Below are 23,545 nucleotides of genomic sequence, written 5' to 3' on the forward strand. Positions count from 1 at the left end.
CACACTCCCTCTTGAGAGCTGGATGCCCAGCACTACTAGAGAAGGGCTGTAAAATCGTCAGCTGCTTTGCCCTCCCCGATTTGTCAGTTCTGCTTGCCCAGGTGTTGGTAGCCTTCCTGGCTACATATGAGGGGCACTTGATTGTCAACAATGCTGAACCCCCGGGGATTTTGGACTCTTGGGCCCAGCAGGTACACCAGGCTTGAGGGTGTTTAGGGGCTGTCATGGTAACTTCGGGTCCCTGAAACTCTAGTGGAGCCTTGGTCTGCTTTGAATTTGCTATAGTCCTGCCATGTGAGGGAGGGGTGCGGGCTGGGATGGAGCAGACTTTCCTGTCACCTTGGAGGGCCTATCTCATGGTAACATGGACAACTTCAGAAGAGGGTGGGTAGAGTGTGAAGGGCCCTTCGATTCATGCCAGGACACAGGTGACATGTTCTCACGGCTCTTGCCCAGCTCACCACTCTTGTGGCCCATGTCACGGTGTGCAGGGCACTCATGGACTGAACCATCATCTTCCCAGTGTGGGGTCTGTTCTTAGGCCCAGGCAGCATTGGGATGATGAGTAAGGCTCCTTTTTAAAGGAGGGAGCAGGGCAGGTCGGGGCACAGAGTCCTGGGTTCGGGTGGTCGCAGAGCAGTGGTGTCTGAGGGTCACTGGACAGGGAGGCCATGGCAGGCCAGCTGTGGACAGAGGTTCTTTCTCCTAGCCAAGGAAGCACAGACCCAGCTCTGGCTGGCGCCAGGACCACAGGATGCTGTTGGCTGCATCATGTTAAAGGCTCTTCCACACAAAATCCACAGACACTTCCCGGGTACCATACCACCTGCAATTACTGCCCGACTTCTAAGGGACATGGGTGGATGGAAGGCCGGAGCGAGCGCCAAGGGCAGGATGCTGATTGGAAGTGCTAGCAACATTAGCATACCAGGCCACTATGGCCGTCAATACTGACAACGCCTGACACTGGGTAAGCAGTCTTAGGAGGGCAAAGTCTCAAGCCTGGGTGTGTCCAGACTTCTCCTCCTGAGACAGGATGTCTCCCTGTGCCTGCACATTGCCTTCCCGATGGGTCTGGGTCCTGTTCTCTTCCCACAGGGACAGCTGTCACTGATGGCCTGTGAAGTGCTGTGAGGGAGGGATCAGAGTCTCAACATATGGGTTGGGAGAGACATGGCAGTCCTTTGGGCCCGGTCCTCCTCCTCCATGGCCTTCTGAGGTCATCCTCGTTGCCCTCCACATCTGAGGTGCCAGTCTGCTTTCTGTAAACACGTGGGTTCTGACCAGACCAGTAATCAAATCAGTATGATCCAGAAGGCCAATTCCTCTGGCCTCCATGAGCCATCTTTGGAGGATGGGGACACAGGAGTGTGCAGTGGGCAGATTATGCCCTCACACTTGCTTGAGGGCTGGGGTGTCTGGCCTGGAGGAGCGCTGGGCCTTTGGACCCATAGCTAGTTTGCTGCTGGCCCCTCACAGGACCACACAGCCGGCGGCCTCTCTTCCCCAGGACTGGCTGTACACCGCTCACCTACCCGCCCTCTGCACTACGTGGTCTTGCCCAGAGAGGCAGCAATGTTAACAGAAAAATGGGCACGAACGAACATGTGAAGCTGGTCTGTGTAAATGCAGGCAACCTTATTAATGACAAGCCTGAGCTAGCAGAGAAACCCCAGTCACGATGCCGCAAGGTATCCATGGCAACCACCACCTCTTCCGTTTTACCCAGGCTCAGGAGGGCTAGTGCAGTGGCCCTGTCATGGGCAAGACTCCCACCCCACCCCAGGGGACCAGGGAATGCAAAGCTATGACTGCACACTCTTTGGGGCCCAGCCCCTCCCACTCTCGGCTCTCAGGGGCACAGTCTCTTCTCACGGCTTTATTCTTTATTAACACTTTGCTGCTTGTCACTGCTTTGAGCCTCCCTGCAGCTCCATGTCTGGTCAGTCCTCTCAGCTCTCCTTTTGGAGAAATGAGCAGAGACAATGAACTCTAGGCCAGTGCTCTCTCCAGCCTTGGTTAGCTTCATGATTGAGTTTTCCCATCAGACCAGTGAAGGCCCAGCCCCTGGGCAAGATGCAAGCTCTGCAGCTCCACCAGGGAAGGGAGGCCCCGTGCTGTCAAGACAGAACCCCCAGTTAGACAGGGACTGAGCTGGACCACATTTGGAGTTCAGCTGCTGGAAGGTCCCGGCGTGTCCCCCACTGGAGCGCTCTGCAGAACTGGGCAGGTGGGCTACTGGTTGTGTCGGGTGGTTCTAAGGCCTTCCCAACTCCAGGCTGCTGTCTTCCTCCGGAGCCCCTTCTGTCCTGTTGTCCGGCCCCACCTGGCCCTGTGTTCAGCCCAGCACTGCCTGCAGAGATCCTTTCACATGGACGATGCTCTCGACTAAAACAGAGCACAGCGCAGGGACCCAGCCTCTGCCCTGACTGTTCCAGCCTGGACATTGGACTCCTATTGGCAGAACTGATTACGCCACTTTGTCCTCCTCTGAAAGATCCTGATTCCCAGGGAAAACGGAAAATGCTTTTTAAAACATCATTACTGTGCAGTGCCCATTTGTGTGCAGCTCCTCAGCAGTGCTGTGCTCCACGCAGGGCTGCAATGTCCACGGCCCTCACTTGTGTGTGCACAAAGACACTGCTGAGAAGCTCTTCCACATCACAGATTACACCATCAACAGGGCTGCTGCTGCTCACACGCCTCTGGGGTCCAGTGCAGCCTCTGAACCGTGTGTGACGAGCGTGAGGTCAGCATGACGACACCTGCAGGGGGCCACAGTGCCCACACCTGTGCAGGAGGGGAGACTGTGAGCCTGCACGTGTGTGCACCCTAAGTGCGCACAGATAGGAAGACCAGGGCACCCACATGTGCTTGGGCATGGATGGGGAGGTTGTGTGGCTGCATGCGTGTGTGCCCTGTGTGGCTGTGGCCACGGCTACTGCCCTACGGGAGAGAAGCACGTCAGGTGCAGGCAACAGCTAATTCTACACATCTGCCTCGTCTGTGCAGAGTCACAACAGCCCTTGCCTGTGACCTCGGAGACTAGCTGTGCAGGAAGGGGGCCCCTTTCTCACACCAGCATAATGTACCCCGTGATGAGGTGGGTGTGTTGGGCTGCCTCAGTGCCCTAGGAGGGCTAGGTTCAGACTTCCACACTGGGTAGCAGGAGAGGCCTCCCCTCTCCTCCCTCAGTCACTTTCTTCCATTTCCCAGCATTGCCCAGCCTACTCTGAGGGGTTCCTGTCCACACTGCTGAGAGGACAGTGGGGCTGGGCATGGCTCTCAGGAGCCCCAATGCAGCTTTTCTACAGGGCTCCACCTGTCCTGCGACTAATGCTTTGACCGCATGGAAAAACCAATGTATCCTTTGTAAAACCTCAGAAGGAAGCAGGACAGAAGGACCACGATGCACTGAGACACATCCTGAGGTCCTTGGGGCCTGGGTGCTGGTTCTTGACAGGAAGCAGCGTCAAACCCTCCCCTGCTCTGGACTTGTACATTACAGTGAGGACAGACAGGAAGAAGTGCGAGCCCCCTCCTCAGTCGGCCAGGGTTTGCAGGGCGGGTAGGTGGGTGGGCACTGCAACCCAAGCAGTGCGGTTTGGTTCACTATGTACAGCAGAGGGTGGCTGCAGCCTGGCGGGAGTCCCGGGTGCCGCTATCTGACGCGCTTCTCCACCGAATACACAGAGATGTAGTAGTCGTTGCTTCCTACTGCCAGGTGAGGCTGCGGAGAGAGCAAACGAGCGAAGGCATGAGCCAGGTCTCAGCTACGATGGGAGCTACAGTGTGGGGTGAGGGGAAGGGAGCAGGCTGCTTGTATGCTGTGTCCAGCTCTAGCCGGGAGGCACAAACTACCATAACCCCTCTGAACTCCACACAGGCACAGGAATGAAGGCCATTAACTGCCGGATTCTAGCAGGATGATGTATCATCCAAATTCAATTACAGGCAATTTGCATACTACCCACAATTCCCTGCAGCTTCTTTTCAGGATCGCCCCACTGGGACAGTTCTGGAATCTGATGCTGTGCACTTCAGCAGAGTGAAATGCACTCTGCAAAATCCTAACCAACCTAACAGTCCACATGAGTGACTCCAGCTATGGAAAGGGGCCCAGGGACACCAGCTGCGTCTCCCTCTGCGCTGTCTATTCTTACCTGCGCATTAAGAACTGAGTTTGGTTCCTAGGGGTCAGGGCATGGTTTTCTGGAGAACCCAGGCTTATCTCAGCTCTTTATATTCCTGAGCTGGGAAGGGTTTCCACCACTGGACTCCTCTCCCACCTCCCCAGAACCCGTGAGTGAAGGCAGCAGGTACCCAGTGTGGGTGGAAAGCCAAGCAGCTGATGGCCCCGACTCGCTGACCCATGAACCCATCGTAGTACTTGATGTTGTTGATTAGCTCCCCGTTTCCGTTGTAGATGGCTGTGAACTGGTTCATGGAGCCACTGTGGAGGGAGAGATGCCAGAACATTAGCCTCTGTCTTCCTGTGGTTGGGAGGAAGACAGGCCAAGGGGGCTGCAGCAATGGGACACAGGCCAGGAGGTCCACCTGTATGTCACCCTGAGGTAGGAAGAGGCTACTCCTCTGTTACTCTCAGTAAGGGAGGTCTGTCCCCAGAGAAGCCTTGAGGGCGGGTGTTTGCTCTCACAGCTAGAGAAGGTACCTGGAGAGTCCCTGCTTTTATTTCACGGTAGCACAGTTACACCTCTAAGTCGTCCTCCTCCAAAGGCACCGTGAGGACAGAGCTCAAGCGTTGTGCGCGCTGACAGGGTACTCTGCTCAGACGCAGGGGCTGCATGGAGGCAGGGTACCTACCAGGCGATCAGGTTTGCTTGGGGATGGATGTCGAGGGCTGTCAGTCCCTTCACGATCTGCATCACATTCACGGACTCGGGCATCCGAGGGTCAAAGAAGCGCACATCTCCATTGACGCTGCGAAGGAGGCCACAGTCAGGCTCGCTGTGGGACTAGGTACACTCCTGGGGCCCCGGGGACGGTGGCGCTTGCCATGTGAAGTGTCGTGCTGGTAAGGCCAAAGCCATGTAGACTCCCAGGGCCCCTACCAAGGGCCTCCCAGGTGGTGCTCACAGCCCCCATCCTGCTATCCTACTGGCTATGGCAGTCAGGGCTCCTATCAAGCTACCCCCTCCTAAGCTGGAAAAGCCAGGACTGACACCAAAGATAGCTGCTGTGCTCACTCAAAGCAGGACACAGCAGGGTCAGAGAAAAGGCTACGAGCAAGGGCAGGAGCTGAGTGCCACAGAGGCTGGAGTTGATGAAGTGGAGCCCATGAGGGCAGAGGGAGCCTGGTGGATGCCCAGGCCCATAGGGAGGCCAGGCTGCCCCACCCAGGCTTATGCTATAGACGGGGGAAGAGCATCACTCTGAAGGATGTGGCTTCGCAATAGTAAATCACGCTTTGCTGTCTCTTTAACAGGCAGATAAAGATGCGCGGCTCTCAGCAAGGTATTTACTGAGTGGCAGGCTGGATTTATGTGCAGAGGCTGGCTGGCGACAAGGCAGTCTGCTGGGGCAGCCAGCCTGCTGGGGACGTGTTGCCAGGTGCGTGTTGACCCGCTACCCTTGTGCATACAGGAGGGACACACCTGCCTGCTCATCTTATTCAGCTCAGCTCAGACTTCCTGGTGCGTGTGTGTGCACACGCACGCACACGTGCACACACATACACACGCATGCACACACACACACACACGCACCCTCTTGCTCTGTACACTGACCTTTCTGGCCACTTGCAGAGCAGAGTCAATTACTGCCCTGAAATGCCACAGCCCCTAGCTGTTTGAATATCAAGGACATATTTAAACGGAGGGAAAATAATGTTTTCCCAGCAAATGTCTTCTGCATTGTTGCTCCTTACCTCACACTCACGATGTGGCCCTCAGGGTGCTTCTGCAGGTAGGCCTTGACCACCCAGGCTGTGTGCTCCCGGTAAGTCATGACTCGGCTAGAGGAGGAAGGTGCAGTCAGGACTGGCCCAGCCCAGTCTCTCTTCCCACACTGCTCAGGGAGGGCTAGGAGAAGTGGGTGTAAACTGGACCTGGCCCTGTCCCTGGGCAGAGCCCAGAAGGAAACTCAGGTTGGAGCCACTAGCTAGGCTGTACTAGGTCACTCCCCTCATCCGTCCAGCCTCCAATTCCCCAGTCTGCCTTCAAGTCTGGGTGCCATTTTGGGCTGAGGAAGGCCTACTAGCCCTGCCTTAGACGGCAGCTTAGTGAGAAGGCCACACTGTTCCTCTGTCTCTGTGGGGTCAGCTTGTGTGGAGGTCTCTCTGGGAGGCAGGACACAGGGCTGCGAGATGACTGGGTGCCGGGCAAGGATGAAGAATGGACCCACAAGCCCGGCAGAGGAGGGTGAAGGCTGGCCCATGAAGCATCTCTGTGGTTAGAGCGCCACTGTGAACTGCTGACCCTTCGCTGGCAGTGGGGTGGCCTCTGCCATCTGGAAGGAGCTTGAGCAGCACTGAGGAGAGGGGAGGTGTGGCGGTTACCATTCACTGAGTGCCATCCTCCTGTCGTAGACCCGGATGGAGCCATCGCCCAGGCCAGCCACAATGAGCGAGCGGTGGGAGTCACAGGACAGACTTGTCACACAGCTGTCGGCACCCGTGGGAATGTCCTAAGCCCAAAAAGAGCGGTGAGGAGGGAGGAGGGGCCTCCAGCTGGCCACACCCACTTCCCTCAGGCTAAGAACAGGTCTCTCCCTACAAGGCTAGCAGAGGCCAGAGGAGCAGGGCTGCAGGGCAGCAGGCATGCCCCATCAGCTTGAGTGCCTATAGGCCAGAGCAGAGCCTGTGAGCCCGGGCCTGGGCACAGTCGGGAAGAGAACTGTGGGGATGCCTTGCTCTCAGTGCCAATTAAACTTTCCAGCAACATCCCCCTTTCCTGAAAAGAAAGACAAGCACATTTTGGCAGGGAGGGAGTCTCGTTAGCGCTCTCTTCAAACCCCTAATTAGTCAGGGAAGAGCTGAGGAACTGCTTCTCTGCTCCCCTTGGTGTTGTAAATACTGCAGAAGGGCAGGGGGGTGATGAATGGGAGCAAGAAGGAACGGGAGCTGGGAATGGGCCTCAGAGGGAAAGACGGGGGAGCCCAAGAGGAACTCATGGGAGTGGGGGTGGGGAGCTGTGAAAGAGCCACGTTCCCTCCTTTGCAGCGATGTAATGACACCCAAAGAGGCACTGTACCTGCAGGGACCCCAAGGGTCCCACACAGCCCCCCAGAAGTAGGAACAATCAGGCACTATCTCCCCATATGAGCAGAGACCCTGGAAGACAGTGTTTTACTTCAACTGTTTGGTGGCATTGTGGGGCTTGAGGAGACCATGGAAGGACAGGCCTCAAATCATGCCTATTCTTATCATTCCTGCCGGCCTCTGCCCTTTGCTCTGCAGAGATGCCCACAGCTGTCCAGGCCCCACCTTGGCAGGGCAGGCTGGAGAACACTGAGGACAGGCTCTGACACCGGGATACAGCTATCCCTTGGCTACCTACGTGATGTCCTTTCAGTAGCTGTGATTTTGCCTTGGATCCAAAGGACATAGGTACAACTGGACTCTGGCAAAGAAGTCCTGGTATCAGAGGCAAAACCAATGCACTCTATTAAAATGGAAAATTTGGAGCCAGATTGGTCTACATAGTAATATTATGTCTCAAAAACAAACAAACAATCTTGAAAATGAAAGATGGTTTAAGTGAGGGGCTGAGTTCTAACCCAGCGGCAGCCCGGGGAGATATTTGGCACACACGAAGCCCTGCCTTCTGTGCCCAGCACCACAGGGTAAGGAAGCAGACGGTCAAACAATTAGCTGTTCTCATTTAAGATATTTCACCCGACTGATTTCTGATATTCCCTAATCTGCACAGAGAAACAATATTTGGATCAGCACAGGCTTAATTACACTGTAATGCAGGGTCAAAGGGTCAAAAGCCGTAATCACTGTGCAGCCAGAGGAGATTAGCTTGTCGCCTGCCAGCAAGATGCCATCTCCTGTCTGTCTCCCTGCAGACAAACAGCTGGGCAGCAGTCACCGAGTGCGCTTGTCTTGGTTCTCTTTGACAGGGACGAGGTCTACTCTGTGGGATCACGGGCATCTATACTATGACAGGGACGAGGTCTACTCTGTGGGATCACGGGTGTCTGTGCTATGACAGGGACGAGGTCTACTCTGTGGGATCACGGGCGCCTATACTATGACAGGGATGAGGTCTACTCTGTGGGATCACGGGTGTCTGTGCTATGACAGGGACGAGGTCTACTCTGTGGGATCATGGGAACTGTGCTATGACAGGGACGAGGTCTACTCTGTGGGATCACGGGTGTCTATACTATGACAGGGACGTGGTCTACTCTGGGATCATGGGAACTGTGCTATGACAGGGACGAGGTCTACTCTGTGGGAGCTCGGGCATCTATGCTATGACAGGGACGAGGTCTACTCTGGGAGCTCGGGCGTCTGGTGCTATGAAGCAGGGCTGGAGTGTTAGCTCGGGCGTCTGGGCTATGAAGCAGGGCTGGAGTGTTAGCTCGGGCGTCTGGTGCTATGAAGCAGGGCTGGAGTGTTAGCTCGGGCGTCTGGGCTATGAAGCAGGGCTGGAGTGTTAGCTCGGGTGTCTGGGCTATGAAGCAGGGCTGGAGTGTTAGTTCGGGCTTCTGGGCTATGACAGGGATGAGATCTACTGTGGGAGCTCAGGCGTCTGGTGCTATGAAGCAGGGACAAGGTCTACTCTGTGGTATCATGGGAACTGGGCTATGAAGCAGGGCTGGAGTGTTACCTGCACTTTCGTCTCACGATCAGTGTCCCAGATTCGGACGATGCGTACGTCTCCTGAGCTCATGAGCAGACCAGTCTCTTGCTCCCAGTCTACCACCATGCCAGCTCCTGGAGAAACAGGGACAGGATGGGCCATCCTGGGCATCCCTCTCACTCACGTAAGGCAAGGCTGGTGCAATAACATTCAGATGAGCACCGTGCTCTCCTAGGACCTTACACACTTCACCCCAGGAACTGTGTCACAAGACTCAGAATCTCTGTCCACCAAATACAGCTTTAGCATATCACCTTTCAGTGGCCTCCAGGCCAAGTCAGACATCAAGGTCCTAGTTCTTAGGAAAAGCAGGGATTCTATACAGGCCAAGGCCGCCTGTATGCTAGCACTGAGTAAGACACCGAGGAGAATGTCCTGACTACCAAAATGGAGATGAAAAGCAGACAGACACAGGGAAATGAGCTCTCAGCTAAGTGCAGTGACATGTGCCCGTCATCCTGGCTACTGAGGGACTGAGGCAGGAGGATGGCCAGTGGGCAACTTGACTCAGCTCTTAGGAATTCTCCAAAGGTCCCTCTCTCCACATGGGCATGGACCTCCATCAAGCACAGTGTTTACAAAGCAAGCCTCTATACCCAAGGTACCTAAGGCAACAGATGTAAGCTCAAGCTCCTGGTAGAGCACATGCAGTTACCATGGAATGTTAACTCAGCAGAAGCCATGGGGTAGGAGCTAGGTCACCCCGGTTGTCAGTGCTGCAGGAGGCACCTGCCTACGGAGAGGACACCTCCTGAAGCCTGACTCCCTGAGCACCCTCTGGGCTTCACTCATTCCTCATCTCAGTCAGCTTAGACTTCTACAAGGAGACCACAGGTCTCACCAGCCCAGGCAGGTGGGAGTGTGGCCGGACTTCTCCCCGAGACAGGAAGAAGCACACACAAGGAGGTCGCCATGTTGCCTTCGTGCGGAGCCAGCAGCCGTGCTTTCCTAAGCCATATGTGGCCATGTGCAGGGCTGCCTACAACTCGGGCAAACTGAGAGCATTGGAATCCTGGAGTGTTACCTATTCTTGTGGTTTCCAGGGGAGATCACAGGATGCTTTTGGAAACTCAAAATGGGTATCCTGGAGGCATCAGAAATGTCTTCCACAGTTCTGGATGGCCTTCTCCCGAGGAGCCAAAGGCCCACCTGATACTACCAGTAGCGTGTCTACGAGCTGACCATCTGGATGGCCTTCCCCAGTAGTGTGTCTACGAGCTGACCCACCTCGTGTTGTTGGCAGCATGTCTGAGAGCCCCTGCCATGCAGTAACCATCTCTGGATTCTTTTCCAAATCAGCAAAATTTTTCCAGACCCTGATGGCACCATCGTCTAGGGAAGGAGAAAAACAGTATGAGCCTGTACCCTAGAGGTGTGTCCACCCTATCTCTAAGACACAGATGCAGGGTTCTGGATGCCTGGCCCTGCTGTGCTGATGTGGGTGACCAGGAGAGAGAGCTGTACAGGGAGATGGGTCCATGGTAGACCCCAGCACTGGAAACCACAGGCCACAGGTCAGTGGCTTGGCTGCATGGCCACTTCTTCCCAGAGCCAGCAGCAGCATGTCCCGCTCTCTCTTAGAGATGGAAGCTGGGTGAGAGCCGGATCACTTCCTCACTCTTCCTGTCTGGTCCAGTCCCTCAGTGTGTGAGACTTAGTTTTCCAGAGGACAAATCTTTGGGGCCTTCATCCTTGTCCACACTGCCCTTGGTGTTCTGCACACTTATCAGCCTGACCTAAGGTTAGAGAGGACAGTTGCTTGGCTCACCAGACCAAAACACGTGAGACCCCCGTCTGCCTTGCTTTTAGAGGCTTAGAAAGGAGGAGGCCCTTCCACAGCGTCTCTCTTGAGTCAAAGGACTCCAGCACTTTGATGTTGTTCCCCTTCGTTTTCCTCCTCTTCTCTCTACTTCCTCCCCCTTGGTGCCTTGAGAATCTCAGTCTGACCCTGAACTCTCCTGAAGGCCTAGCTGTGCCCTGAGGGTCTGCAGCCCCACTGTGTATAGGTCGCTCCTGGACAGCACTGGTGCTGAGGGTCCTGAGGTGACTCTGGCTAGACAGACTTTTAGGGCCGTATGTCTTCACTGAAACAGGAGATGGACACTCACAACAACAAAACAAACAAGAAAACAAGATGAAGGCACTCACGCTCAGCACCCTAACTGATGCCGACCGTGTTGACACTGAAGGGGACGCTTGGGTGTAAGCAATGTTCCCAAAGTCCTGGGAAAAGGCAGCCTATACCACTAAGGAGCAGGGACTAAACTGTCTTCCAGATCATGAAAGCCTAGACTCCAGCAGCTCGGCAGACACGGGTCTCCAATGTGCCTCAACACAAGAGCCATGGGACTCGTCACAAAGGACCCTTCCGGTGACCACATCCCAACAGCACCTCCGGGCTCTGATCCCGGTGACCGCTGAGTTTCTGCACACTGGTCGAGCTGGATGAGCATGACCGCAGCTGTGACCAGCTCTGCAGGAAGCCAGCAGCCACTCCCTGGCCTTCCCTAGCAGTGGATGTGGATGCGGCAGCCTGCTGCTTGCTGGGCTACTGGACTGGAGGCCCACCTGTGCCACCTCCAGTTGCTATCTGAGTCCCTTGGTGTCACTGCATCACTCAGGGCTGGACTGTACGGCTGTCAGATTAATTTCCGGGAGTAGTTTCCCCTTTGAAGTGTGAACATAAGCCATATATTTGTAAGTCATATACAGGGATTATCAGTGGTCTCAAGTGGTGTAGAAACCAAGTCCAGGCCCAGGATGAGGACGGAGAAGCCTGGGACTGTGGGCTCAGGGCCCCTCTATTAGCCTTGCCACCACCTTCCGACCTGACAGCAGCTTCTCACCAGCAGGAGGTCATGGTGCTGGTGTGATTCTCTTTCCGTAGTTTATGTGGGGCTTGTAATGCCAGGCAAGCCCTCTACCACCAAACGGTCCCCGATCCAGGACCTGTGTTGTCAGAGGGCTAAAACAGCTGTGGCTGGGGAAGCCCTGGGTCAGGTCACAGCAGTGTGTTAATGCATGGGGCAGGGTACACTCGGCTGTAATCCCTGAATTTGGGAGAAAGAGGCAAGAGGGTCAGAGTTCAAGGTCATCGCTGGCTATAGAGTGGGCTTGAGGCTGGACTGGGCTACATGTGAGGATGTCTTAAATAAGGGAACACAACACAAAGTAACAACAAAAGTACACCTACCACCAAGCTAGGGAAGTGACCCAGAGACTACTGTTCAAAAGTGAGCATGAGACGATGATTACTTCAGGTGGAAAACCAAACAAGAAAACAGAGTGAGAGCCGCTCCTGTGTCTGAAACACCCCTCCTCAGCCACCTTTGGAAGAGGAAGCTGGCCTGCAAAGATGGACAGACCCGGCCTGGGAGCCGTAATCCCTCTGCATGGTCATGGGAGGAGGGGAGCTCATGAAGCCAAAGGTTGGGAGCAGCATGGGCCCTTGTGAACATTATGGCCTAGGATGTCCTCCTTGGCTTTCATGTGTTATCCGGGGGACCCATGTGGATCCCCCATGAAGGTTAGGAGGTTAGAGGCTGATGTGGCATTTCCAGGTCATGGAAGGGCCAGGAACACTTGGTGGAAAGATGGTCCTAGAGCCCTGACCAACATCTTGCCTTGTATTCAAGCCCTTTCCCTCACAAATGTCACACTTCAGAATGATGGGAACCTTGGTGAGCAGTGTTTTATGAAAAAGGGAGAAACAGAAAAAAGATGCCCCTCAGGCCTAGGGCCACACCAGTCCGACTCACCTGTGGCTGTCAGCAGCAAGGAGCAGTCCTGGCCATTCAGGTACTCCATGGCGGTGACCCTGGTGTACCGAGGGTTGCCATTGTGGAAGTAGTCCAGCTTCTCTCCTTTCTCCCAGTCCCAAAAGCTTGAAAGAAGGGCGATGACAGAAAGACAGTCACTAAGGAAACCCAAACCCCGGTGGGAGGAACGGGCCAGTGAGCGTGAGGAGCTTGTGTGCTACTGGTGGGAGGTACAGTGTGGTCCCCAGCAAAGACCGGCACAGCATTCCAACCCGCACATTCCTTGGGAACTGAACACAGGGACCTAGGACGACAGGTACGTCCACACCAGCACTCAAGGGAGCCACCTAAGCACCCTGCACAGCCGCGAGTGTGGGAGAGCCTCACAACAGAGTATCACCAGGCCCCAGAAGGAGGAAATGCTGACAAATGCTACAGTCTGAGCGAGCAGTGAGATAAAAGAGAAAGAAAACAGTCACAAGGGACAGACACCGCAGGAGTCCACTCTCAGGAGGTCCCTAGAGGCAAGGAAAAGATGGTGCTGATGGCACCTGAGGGGAGGGACTGGTGCCCATTGTGTGGTTTGGGTACGGGGCATGGAGAACATTCTGGAGGTGGTGGTGGCCTTCACAGCATGCATGTGCACTGACAGCAAATGGTTAAAATGCCCGGTTTCCTGTCACACACAGTTTACCACAACTTAAAAAACAAAAGAAAGGGGGTTGGGGAGGGAGATCTATAGACATTTTATAAACTATGAACCTGCGACAGTGGGCAGTTTCCTCATTACACCAGGTCAGAACCTGCGATACATTTTAAATTCCATTCTCTCTCAGGGTTCCTCGGTCACCCATGTGCTCCTGTGCAGCCCAAGTGAGTCTAGAATTGGGTGCCATGGGGAGGGGAAGACAGCAGGGTGAACTGAAGCTGTGCCTACCAGATGCTGTCCTTGTCGGCGACAGCTATGCATGGTGTGAAGGGGTGGAATTTGACCACAGCGGGGACGCCAGGGTTCCTGTTCAGAAAGATCTGATCATCCAGTCTGCTGATGCCTGCAAGAGATAACGGAGCCAAGTTCTCATCTCCAGCAACACTGACATGGCCTTACTAGAGCTGAAGTAGGGGGAAGCAGGGACCAGAGAGAAGGGCTGACAGCACACGCTGAGGAAAAGGAAAAGGGGGCTTTAACTCAGTGCATCCAAATGCTTGGTGCTGTCTCACAGTGCCTGGTGGAGGCAGACACTGACATACATTTGACCAATGCTTCCTATACTATTCATAGCAATATGCAGAGTAGAAGAACTTGAGTTGGAAGAGAGTGCTAGGATTTCAGGATGAAGGAGTGTGTGGTTACCACCACTCATGACCCAGCTAAGGCCCAGGGTCTTCAGTCTGGAAAGCAGCTAGCCAAGAAATCACAAGGGTGAAGGACACAGGACAGGTTTTCTTACCAGGCCCCACACATTAGTCAAAAATATACACCCTCCTTGTTTTTCAAGAGACAGAAAGCAGCTAAGGATGCGGAGTCCAGGCAGCTGGACTCTGCTGGACATGGTACGGAGAGCAGTAAAGTCTCCTCAGAGTACACACTATTTCAGAGCTTCAGCACCAAGACAGCACCTTCTGCCTTGGCCCCAGATACCTGCATGGACCTCTGGGTATCCAGGAGGGTGCTTCAGGGACCACACATCTTTTTAGCCAGTGGTCATAGCTCTTGGGTGGACAGAGGAAAGCTTTCTGGTCTAGCCAGAAGGCCCTTACATGAGCCTATGGAGAGGCAGACACCAGCTCGTGGGTAGCTCTGAGCTAGGCTCTTTCCCCTTGTCTGTGCCCTTGCTATATAGGGGACTCTAGGATGGTGGCCCTGAAAGAATCACACCATTCAGCCAGGTGGGCTGCTCTGCACACTGCGTCTACCCTTTGGTTCCTTTGGGGATATGGCTGAAGGCAGTGTTGCTGGAGGAGGAGGTGCCTAGGTTTGCAGTGGTACACGCGTCTCTAGCCTGGGGTACCCTCATTCTTTAGCTATGTTTTTCTTGTTGAGGCCTCTGGTAGGATGGTGAAGTCCTGAGCACTAGAAGATGAAATACTCACGCAAACAGCAATGTGTGGCAGCTGGCCCAGGTCACCAGGTCTTAGGAAAAGCCAATGATGATCAGGGCCTTGAAGAATGCCAACGGGTCTTTCCCAGTTCCCATCTCCTGGCCTGATTCGCACTTCTGCAGTCAGTGCCAGCCAGTCTGCGGGCATCATTTCCTACCTCTCTTCTGACACCTTTCCCAGCACACACTCAACTCAGCTGTCCAACAAGGAAAAGCTTGTGCTGAATCTAGACACAGCCTGGGTGACCGGAAGAACGCACTGCGGCCCACTTCAGCAGCTACCGACCCTGTCTCTGAGGCAGTGGCTCACCAATTAGGCTAGGCTGGCCAGCCAGCAATGTCTGCCTCGACAGTGGCGGAAGTACAGACACGTAGCGCAGGACCCAGCCTTCTATTATGTGGGCTCTGGGCTCACACTCAGTCCTCATGCTCGTGTGGCCATCTCCCAGCCCCACCTGTCTTTGTATTCTAATGCACGCCTCAGTTCTGAATAGAAATGCCAGGCAATGTTGACTCTGCAGCTGGACCAAGAGGCCCCCCAGACATCTTACTGTGTGGGCCTGGTTTCTGAACTAGTTTCCAAACTCGCATCAAGAAATCAGCCTGCCCTAGCTGCCATGGCCTGGAGTCCTGGGGTCCTAAGGAAACACTGTCTAGGGAGTGCAGTGGACATGGGTTCTGAGAGGGCTGGTGCTATCTAGGAAGGCGCCGTGGACAGTGTGTACCCGCTGCACACAGAGTTAGGAGACCCTAGCACCTACAGGAGCCATGAGGAGCCAAGAGCAGGAGCAGGGACTGTGTCAGGGCCACAGGTACCCAAGGGCCTGCATCTTAGATCCGGGGACACAAGCATCGATATGCAGGAAATGAGGTACTCAATGAGGCAGGCCTGGGGCTGAAGCTGGCATGGCCCTCTGTTTCAGTGGGAGGGACAGTCTGTCTTCTGAGGCTCAGTCCTAATTTAATAAAACTGGTCATTATTTTCTAAATTTCAGAGGACAGGGAGGTATGATCAAAACTGTGACTTGTGGAACCGGGAGAAGGCCACAGACTGACCACACTGACCCTCAGCCATGGCTGCTTCTATGAGAAAAACTACTTGGAGACATGAAGTGGCCTCCACCTCTCCTTCTCATGCAATCAGAGCCGTGGAACTGCAGCCTTGCTCTATACTCCTTAACAGAGTAGATGAAGAACCCTGGCCTTAGGGTGAGGTAATATGGCCCTCATTCCTGCCACAGTTGGGATGATCCTGTTCCCTGCATGCTCCAGGTCTGGGGGACACACTGCACAACCTTCCGACAGGAGCTTGCTCCTGGGTTCCACAGCAGCACCATACTGTCCTTGGCTAATCAGTAACACTGTCTCCATGAGGCTGGAAGGGGGCAAACACGGCATGCTGTCAAGTCTGGGAAAGGTCTGGTGAGGGCACAGCTGTTGAGCTTTAGAGAAATGGAGCCAGTGGTCACTTCAAGGACATTCCGGGTGGTTAGTGAGATGTGGGCTCCCAGGGCCTGAAAAGGGCCTGCACCCCCTTCTGGAAATGCCAAAGAGCAGAGCTGATACTTCTCTGAAGGTTACTAGCTAGTCGGGACTTGCCTCTATGAGAGCCCAGGGCAGGAATGTCCTTTAGGAGAAGCCTTCCCCATGAGGTGGCCTCCTCTTCCCCCATGCCACCCCTGTCCTGATGTGGGAGTGTCATATATCAATCTGTTGATTTCATTGGTTAAGTAATAAACAAACTGCTTGGGCTCATAGCTTAGAAGATAGGTGGGTGGAGTAAACAGAACAGAATGCTGGGAGGAAGAGGAAGTGAGGTAAGACGCCTCAGACAGAGATGACATGCTCCCATCTCCAGGGCGGACGCGAGAGCTCTGCTCTCTGAGGCAGATGCGATTCAGCACTGACCCAGGATGGACGTAGGCTAGAATCTTCCCGGTAAACATAGATGATTAGAAATGGGCCAAATTAATATGTGAGAATTAGCCTAGAAGAGGCTAGATAGAAATGGGCCAAGCAGTGTTTAAATGAATACAGTTTCTGTGTAATTATTTCAGGTAAAGCTAGCCTTGTGGGCAGTGGGGTGCTGGGGACGCAGCCCCACTGCTCTTATTACTACACTGTCCCAGCTGCCTCTATCAGTCAGTGTGCTGGTCTGCAAGGGCAGCACACACGGTGCCTTGGGGGCTGAATCTATCTGGCAGAAGACCTGCTCCTCTGGGGCACTGTGCACTTACCCTTCTGGATGACCTGCTGGGCCTGCTTTCTGACTCTAGTGTTCCTCAGGAACCGCCACTCACGCTCCTTGCGGATCTGACTCTCCAGGTCATGCTCTTCAGGGATCTGTAAGGACAGAAAACCCAAGTTTAGGCTCAGCAACTAGAAGACAGTCACTGCTGAGCTGGGCATGGTGCTGTATGCCCATGACTTCCAAACTGGGGCTAAGGCAGGTGGTGCTCCATGAGTTTGAAGCAGTATGGTTTATTTGGTGAATTCCAGGACAGCCTGGGCTACAGAGTGGTCCACATCTCAGGGAAAATAACAAACAAATGACATTACTCTCTGAGAACTGGAGGTCTGGATCCTTTAGTCTGGGCTAAAGGCTGGGTGGGGGAGATGATGCTGTAGAGTGGGGTCCTGAGATTCCCAACAAGGGAAATGCCTCCAGCATGCAGAGGCAGAGGTGCTGGCTTTGACAGCTGCACTTGAGGATAAACCTCACTGACTGATTCTCTTGGGAGGCTGCGATAGTTTTATATTCCCCAAACACTGAGACAATCAATGAACAGGATAAGGCCCTCCTCCCTGCAGGATGAGACACAGAGAGGACCTGTCTGGGCCAGCCAGGAAACAGTTGCGTCCTGAGGAAGATAGCACCAGGAAGAAGACCCCAGGCAGGACCGTGTTTCTTTTTCAGTGTTTTATTGCTATGCACCCTTCTTTTTCTTCTCAAAAGTTGCAGAGGCACACAAACAACAACAGCAAAATCATCTGCCACAGGAGGACACCCACCTGGACACAGGGAGATGTCACTGCCTCCCTGAGAATGGTTAGTGGCTTAAAAATGGCCCCCCAGCAGCAAATGTGAAATGAGAACCACGCGTGACATTTCATGACAATGCAGAGCTTACTAGAGAAGACATGGAGTGATAGTGAGCAGCTTCAGATAGCTCTCAGTGCGCAGGAGATGCACTTTGGTGAGACCCAGGTTCTCTGGGAGCAGATCAGGAGAGGTCTAAAAGGTGCCTGGAGAGGAAGAGGGACTTGAGGGGTGGACTCTAGGCCCTGGTGCAGCTCGGCTCTCTGAGACTGCACTGGTGCTGCACATGGGGTGAACCCAGGGCAGACTCCAGGACAGAGACAAGCAAGGCCTGGAGGAGACACACGGGGGGACCCAGGCACACGGAAGCCTGGAGGGGACACACGGGGGAGACCCAGGCACACGGAAGCCTGGAGGGTGTCAGGCAGTCTGGCACTTGCACTGTCACTGGTAACAGAGCCTGGCCCTGGACTCTGTCTCCTGGGGGTGAGGGGCAGGGAGGGGCTGTCTCAGAAGTGAGCCTTCTCTCAGAGCTGCTATACTTGTGAGAGGCAGCAGAAAGCAGAGGACGGCCCAGAGAGAGGAGGGAAGCAGTACACTGTGAAAAGGTACAGGCATGGTGCCACTGCGGGTAACCAGCCATCGGTGGAGTGACCGGATGAGACTGGACAGCAGACTGTCCCCTTCCTGGGCATTACCCCTCGCTTTCTCTCTATTCATCTCTGGGCATAATAATATTGCCTTTTGGTAAACAAGCATCCAGAGCCTGGCTTTTGGGATCCTCTCTCCAAACAGCTTCTAGAGCAGTGTTCCTAACCTTCCTAATGCCGTGACCCTTTAATACAGTTCCTCATTGTGGTGACCCCAACCATAAAATTATTTCATTGCTACTTCATAACTGCAATTTTGCTATTGTTATAAATCATAAATATCTGATATGTGACCCCTTTGAAAGGGTCATTCGGCCCCCAAAACGGTGGTGACCCACAGGTTGAGAACCATTGTCCCAGAGGGATATGGCCTGCTTCACAGTATAACACTATTAGTGTCCTGACAAGCCAGTTCAGCACCTCTTGGCTTCTCAGAAAGATCAATTACAGCTCCGAAGCCTTCTGTAGGGGTGCAGGCAGCTGAGAGGGAGCTGAAAGCTGAGGTTCAGCCTCTCTCGAGCACAGGAGGCAAGACATGTCACAGACGCAGGTCTGTGTAGAGTACGGGTCTTCCGGCTAGTCTTACTTTTGGTGCCTTGGGAATTAATAAGGATCAGGGTGTGTCAAAGGAGTATTACTATTAAGACTGAAAAAAGGCTTGGGCTAAGGCAGAAGTGGTGAGGACCCCACGGAAAGGTGCTGACACTGGCCCTAAGACCTCCCATGCGGCGAGGATGGGAGGCCCGTTTTTGTTTCCCACTGGCTACTATCACCACTTCCCAGCCTTAACGGGATCCCTCACCCTCTCCCCAGGGCTCATTCAAGCAGGCAATGGTCTCTGCAGCACTGATCAGAGCCCACACCTACAGTGTGCCCTCTGACTACCTGAGCACCAGGGGAGGAAGTGTCCCCTCTCTAAAGTCAGTTTACCCTCTTTAGGTGTGGCTTGGGATTAGGCAAATGGTTGGTCGTATAATTGCCAGCACTTTGGACAGAGCAGTCTGGAGTGCCACCAACATGTTTACATGCCCCTTCCCCTTGTCAAGTCTGCCTTTTGGCTGCAGGCTCCCCTGTCTTCTGACCCCGTGCTTTTGCCTGTTCTAGAGAGGCAGATCCACAGACCACAGAGAACACTGCACTCAGCACAGCATGGCACACACTTCTGTGTGGAGGTTCTCTTTCCTTCTCTCAGAAGATCACTTTCAAAGTTAACTAACCCTTCCCAAGTTGGTTTTGGTCATGGTGTAGCATCGCAGCAATAAAAATCCCAACTAAGACACAGAGTTCGTGTACACAGTCTGGGTTCAAATGTGCTGTGCAGCTGAGGACAGCCATGAGAGCTGCCAGAGTATCTATTTGATGAAGTACAACTCATCATCTTGTTTTCTTGTATGACTTGTGGGGTTTCTGTATCTTATTAATGGCTCTGTGTAACCCAAAGATTTGTAGTTTGGGGTTTTACATGTAGGAACACAATCCACTCTGTTGGTAAGGTGTTTCTTTGAAATGTCTCTGCTGAACTGAACTGTTTCCATGCCTTGGCTGAAAATCAATGGAACCTGCCTGTGTGGCTGTCTCTCTTTATTCTACCCTACTGATCTATGTGTCTGTCCATGTTCCAGGTCCATACACATCCTGATTACTAACTGGACAGTCTTGACATTGGACAGTGTGAGCCCTGCAGCTTTGCTCTATTGCAGAATTTCTAGTTTTTGGAGTTTCACTGCTTCTCTCCATATTTAAAGCTCATCATTTTTGCCAAAACAGTTTCCCTGGGACTTTGATCAGGGCTGCGCTGATTTAAGTGGCCATTTCGGGAGGCCCAGCACCTGCACACCACTGAGCCTTCCCACCTGTGAACATGGCCTCTCTTATTTCTTTTACAGTATTATAATTTTCAGTATCAAAAAATTTACACTCAGTATTTCTGTTTTGTAGTGTTATTTGCGAATGCCACTGATATTGCATCTCAATTTCTAGTTGCTTCTGATAGAGATGTCAGTGATTGTGTAGCAAATCTCTTCATCTGGCAAGCCCACTGAGTCCAGCTCATCCCAGGAGTGCCCCCCACCCCTGTACTGCAGAGGAGTACGGAGGCACTGGAGTCTAGGTGAGCTGAGGACAGCCGGCCTTTGAGGACTCTCACCCACCGCCTGTACCGAGGGATGGCTGCTCACTCTATGACGGTCCTTTGGAACACACTGAGCTCAGTTTTAAGTCTAGTGGGAGTGCATTCTGAATCACCTGTGCCCTTCCTTTCAGCACACAAGGATGACAGAAAAGAAGCAGTTTTTAAGGCCTTCAAGAACAGCCTCTCACTAGTGTCCCAAGAAGTCACCATTCCTGCCAGCCGCTGCCAGCATGGTGGAGGGAAGCAGGGGTCTGTGTCTGCATTTTCCAACCTTATCTGCCATGAGCATGGAATATATCAGGAAACCAAATGCTGGTAAAGTTCTCAATGGCCTGCAGTGTCTGAGTGCCCCATTGTGGGATCTTTACCACACACGTCCAGGGCATGCACCCTTCTTCTCGCAGATCAGAAGGGCGTGCTCCCCTGCTGTGTGGGCAGCTACGGACCTGTGCTCGTTCCTACAGCTTGATCCCCACACGAGGAAGATCAGCAAGCTCATTTCTTTACACCCCAACCCTTCATACTTGGTACTACACAGTGCCATACTACCGAGGTGTCCGAGGCCACAGAATTCCCTTCTAGGATTTCACATGAGCATGTGGGCCATAATGGCCTACAGAACTACTGTTCCTCTAGAGGTCCAGCTCTTGGTATTTGTCTAAAACATTCTGTCATAAGCATTTTCTTATGCGACAAACTTTTTGGTCTGTTTTGTTTTACGATAGGGTCTCAAAATACGGTCCAGGCTGACTCTGAAGTCACAATCCTCCCTCCTCAACCTCCTGAGTGCTGGGATTATTATGGGCATGTACCACCACACCTGGCTGTTACTAATTAACTTTCAGATTTAATTGTAAAAAAAATACTTACACCAGGCAGTGGTGGTGCACGCCTTTAATCCCAGCATTCAGAAGGTAGAGGCGGGAGGATCTCTGTGAGTTTGAGGCCAGTATGGTCTGTAAGAGCTAGTTCCAGGACAGGCTCCAAAGCTACAGCGAAACCCTTGTCTCAAAAAAAAACCAAAACCAAACCAACCAACCAACCAACCAACCAACCAACAAAAACAAAAACCAAAAAATACTTGCTTAGCTGGGCAGAGTAGCAATAGCACACGCCTTTAATCCCAGCACTCGGGAGGCAAAGGCAGGTGGATCTCCTGAGTTTGAGGCCAGCCTGGTCTACAGAGTGAGTTCCAGGACAGCCAGGGTCACACAGAGAAACCCTTGTCTTGAAAATCCAAAAAAACCAAAACCAAAAGAAAAAGACTTGTTTCATAGTTTCAATAATTTCTAATCAGATGTTTCAAGACTTTTTATTTATTATTATTTTATTTTTTGGTGATCCTGAGATGAAACTTGTGGCTTCTAGTACAACAGGCAAGCTGTCCATCACTGAGCCACATCCTGGCCCAGCCCTGAGGAGGTTTTATTTTTATTTTATTTTTACAGTGCTTCTCCATGGAACCCAGAGTCCCGGGAAAGAGAGGCGTGTGCCCTGTCACTATGCCCTCAACCCTATTTCAGAATTTTTAACTGTCCAGTCTCTGTTAGACATTTAAGTGTATCTCAATTTTTGCCTTTAAAGGACTCATAGAGATCATATATATTTGATTTTTATATATCATCTTAACAAAGCAATGATTAGTTTGGAGGGAAGGGTGGCTCAAGACATAGGAAGCCCGGCCATTTTATACTCTAATGGCTGTTTTGAATGCTTTTCAGAGAACTTACTTGGGCATCTAGCTCGACATACAAGTAAGAATAAGCTGTGGCTCTCAGTTCTCAGTTGTCAATATACAGGAAGGAGAAAAAATTCAGAGAGCCTGCTTCAGGCCTACAGACAAACCTAAAAGCCCATTTCTGCAGCTCTGACATGGAGACAGACTCAGGGGCTGACCCAGTGTAGATGCTGTTGGTTTGGGGCCATTCATTAGCTTGGGCACAAATCTGTAGTCTTGAAACATCTTGCACTACAGCTGAGGCAGATTAAGATCAGAAGGGATCTTGGCAGGGTAAGTCCCCGTTGTCACCAGGCATGGTCCAAGGACAGTTCTGAACACACTCTTCCACAGGGAGTTAGACAAGGAGACACGTGACACTGGCAGGTCCCAGACAAGCAGATTTCTGCCCGTGCTTTCTTTGGGAAGACAGGAAGAAACCAAAGCCGGCCACTTTGGCTCTTCTTTTGGTCCCTTAAGCCTTGTTTAGGACAGGGTTTCTCTGTGTAGCCCTGGTTGTCCTAGAACTCACTCTGTAGACCAGGCTGGCCCACAGAGATCATCCTGCCTCTGACTCCCGAGTGCTGGGATTAGAAGCATGCACCACCGCCACCAGTGGGCTCTTCTGTCTTAACTGTCACCACCTGTTCTATGACAGCACTTCGGTGTCACCCTCCACAGCTAGCAGGGTGTGACAGAAGCCACGGAAACAAAGGTAAGGATGAGTGTGACTGAGCTCCCCTACCCACACCCCTGCCAATCCTGGCCTACCTGCTCAGGTCACAGGTGGGCTAACAGACCCCGGCAGCCAGAGATGGGGTTAAGATTGGGTTTTGTGTCACTAGAAAGGAACTTTTAGGAACAAGGATCAGCACCAGGGACAGGGACAGGGGCAAAGAGAAGGCAGCATGAGGACTTCAGCTTCAGGTTGAAGGACTTCAGCTTCAGCTTGGGGTTGCGGCCAAGAACTCACACTCACCTTCATGACTGGCTGGGCGAAGTACCGGGCGCTCCAGTCGCAGAACCCAGTCTGTATGGTGGCACACATGAAGCTTTTGTGTCCGGCTGCATCGTCTGCATCATCTGTGGTCTGGGGTGTTTGCAAAAGAGCAGAATCACGAGGAAACGCGTTAGTCTCATTGCTCCTAGACCGATTTTAGCTTTGTTTGAGACAGGGTCTCACTGTGTACCCAATCTTCCCATCTCATGCCAGTGGGCCTGGCACTCCTCTCCTTACACCCGAAAAGACATCTAGCTGACAAAGGTCACTATGCTCTTCTCCCCTGCAGTGTATAGCAGTGGTCTTCCTACCCAGC

At 53.0% G+C, this 23,545-nt stretch overlaps 1 protein-coding gene across 1 annotated transcript in view; it reads right to left on the minus strand.

The window, feature by feature from the left end:
* Nucleotides 1–1,864: 1,864 nt before the first annotated feature.
* The window catches only part of LOC121444089 (regulatory-associated protein of mTOR-like), a gene marked incomplete at its 5' end in the record, with an annotated part of 46,420 nt that continues 24,739 nt past the window's right edge, over nucleotides 1,865–23,545 (minus strand). Inside the window, 11 exons of the mRNA XM_041645844.1 lie at nucleotides 1,865–3,730; nucleotides 4,324–4,453; nucleotides 4,825–4,941; nucleotides 5,888–5,974; nucleotides 6,518–6,645; nucleotides 8,799–8,905; nucleotides 10,059–10,163; nucleotides 12,590–12,714; nucleotides 13,527–13,641; nucleotides 16,929–17,034; nucleotides 23,209–23,319. Of these exons, the coding sequence (XP_041501778.1) occupies nucleotides 3,662–3,730; nucleotides 4,324–4,453; nucleotides 4,825–4,941; nucleotides 5,888–5,974; nucleotides 6,518–6,645; nucleotides 8,799–8,905; nucleotides 10,059–10,163; nucleotides 12,590–12,714; nucleotides 13,527–13,641; nucleotides 16,929–17,034; nucleotides 23,209–23,319 (1,200 nt within the window). The remainder of the gene's footprint in view (nucleotides 3,731–4,323; nucleotides 4,454–4,824; nucleotides 4,942–5,887; nucleotides 5,975–6,517; nucleotides 6,646–8,798; nucleotides 8,906–10,058; nucleotides 10,164–12,589; nucleotides 12,715–13,526; nucleotides 13,642–16,928; nucleotides 17,035–23,208; nucleotides 23,320–23,545) is intronic.

The sequence above is a fragment of the Microtus oregoni genome, unplaced genomic scaffold (genome assembly GCF_018167655.1).
Source record: "Microtus oregoni isolate MIOR12 unplaced genomic scaffold, Mior012 000117F_ref0000505, whole genome shotgun sequence".
Classification (NCBI taxonomy): Eukaryota; Metazoa; Chordata; class Mammalia; order Rodentia; family Cricetidae; genus Microtus; species Microtus oregoni.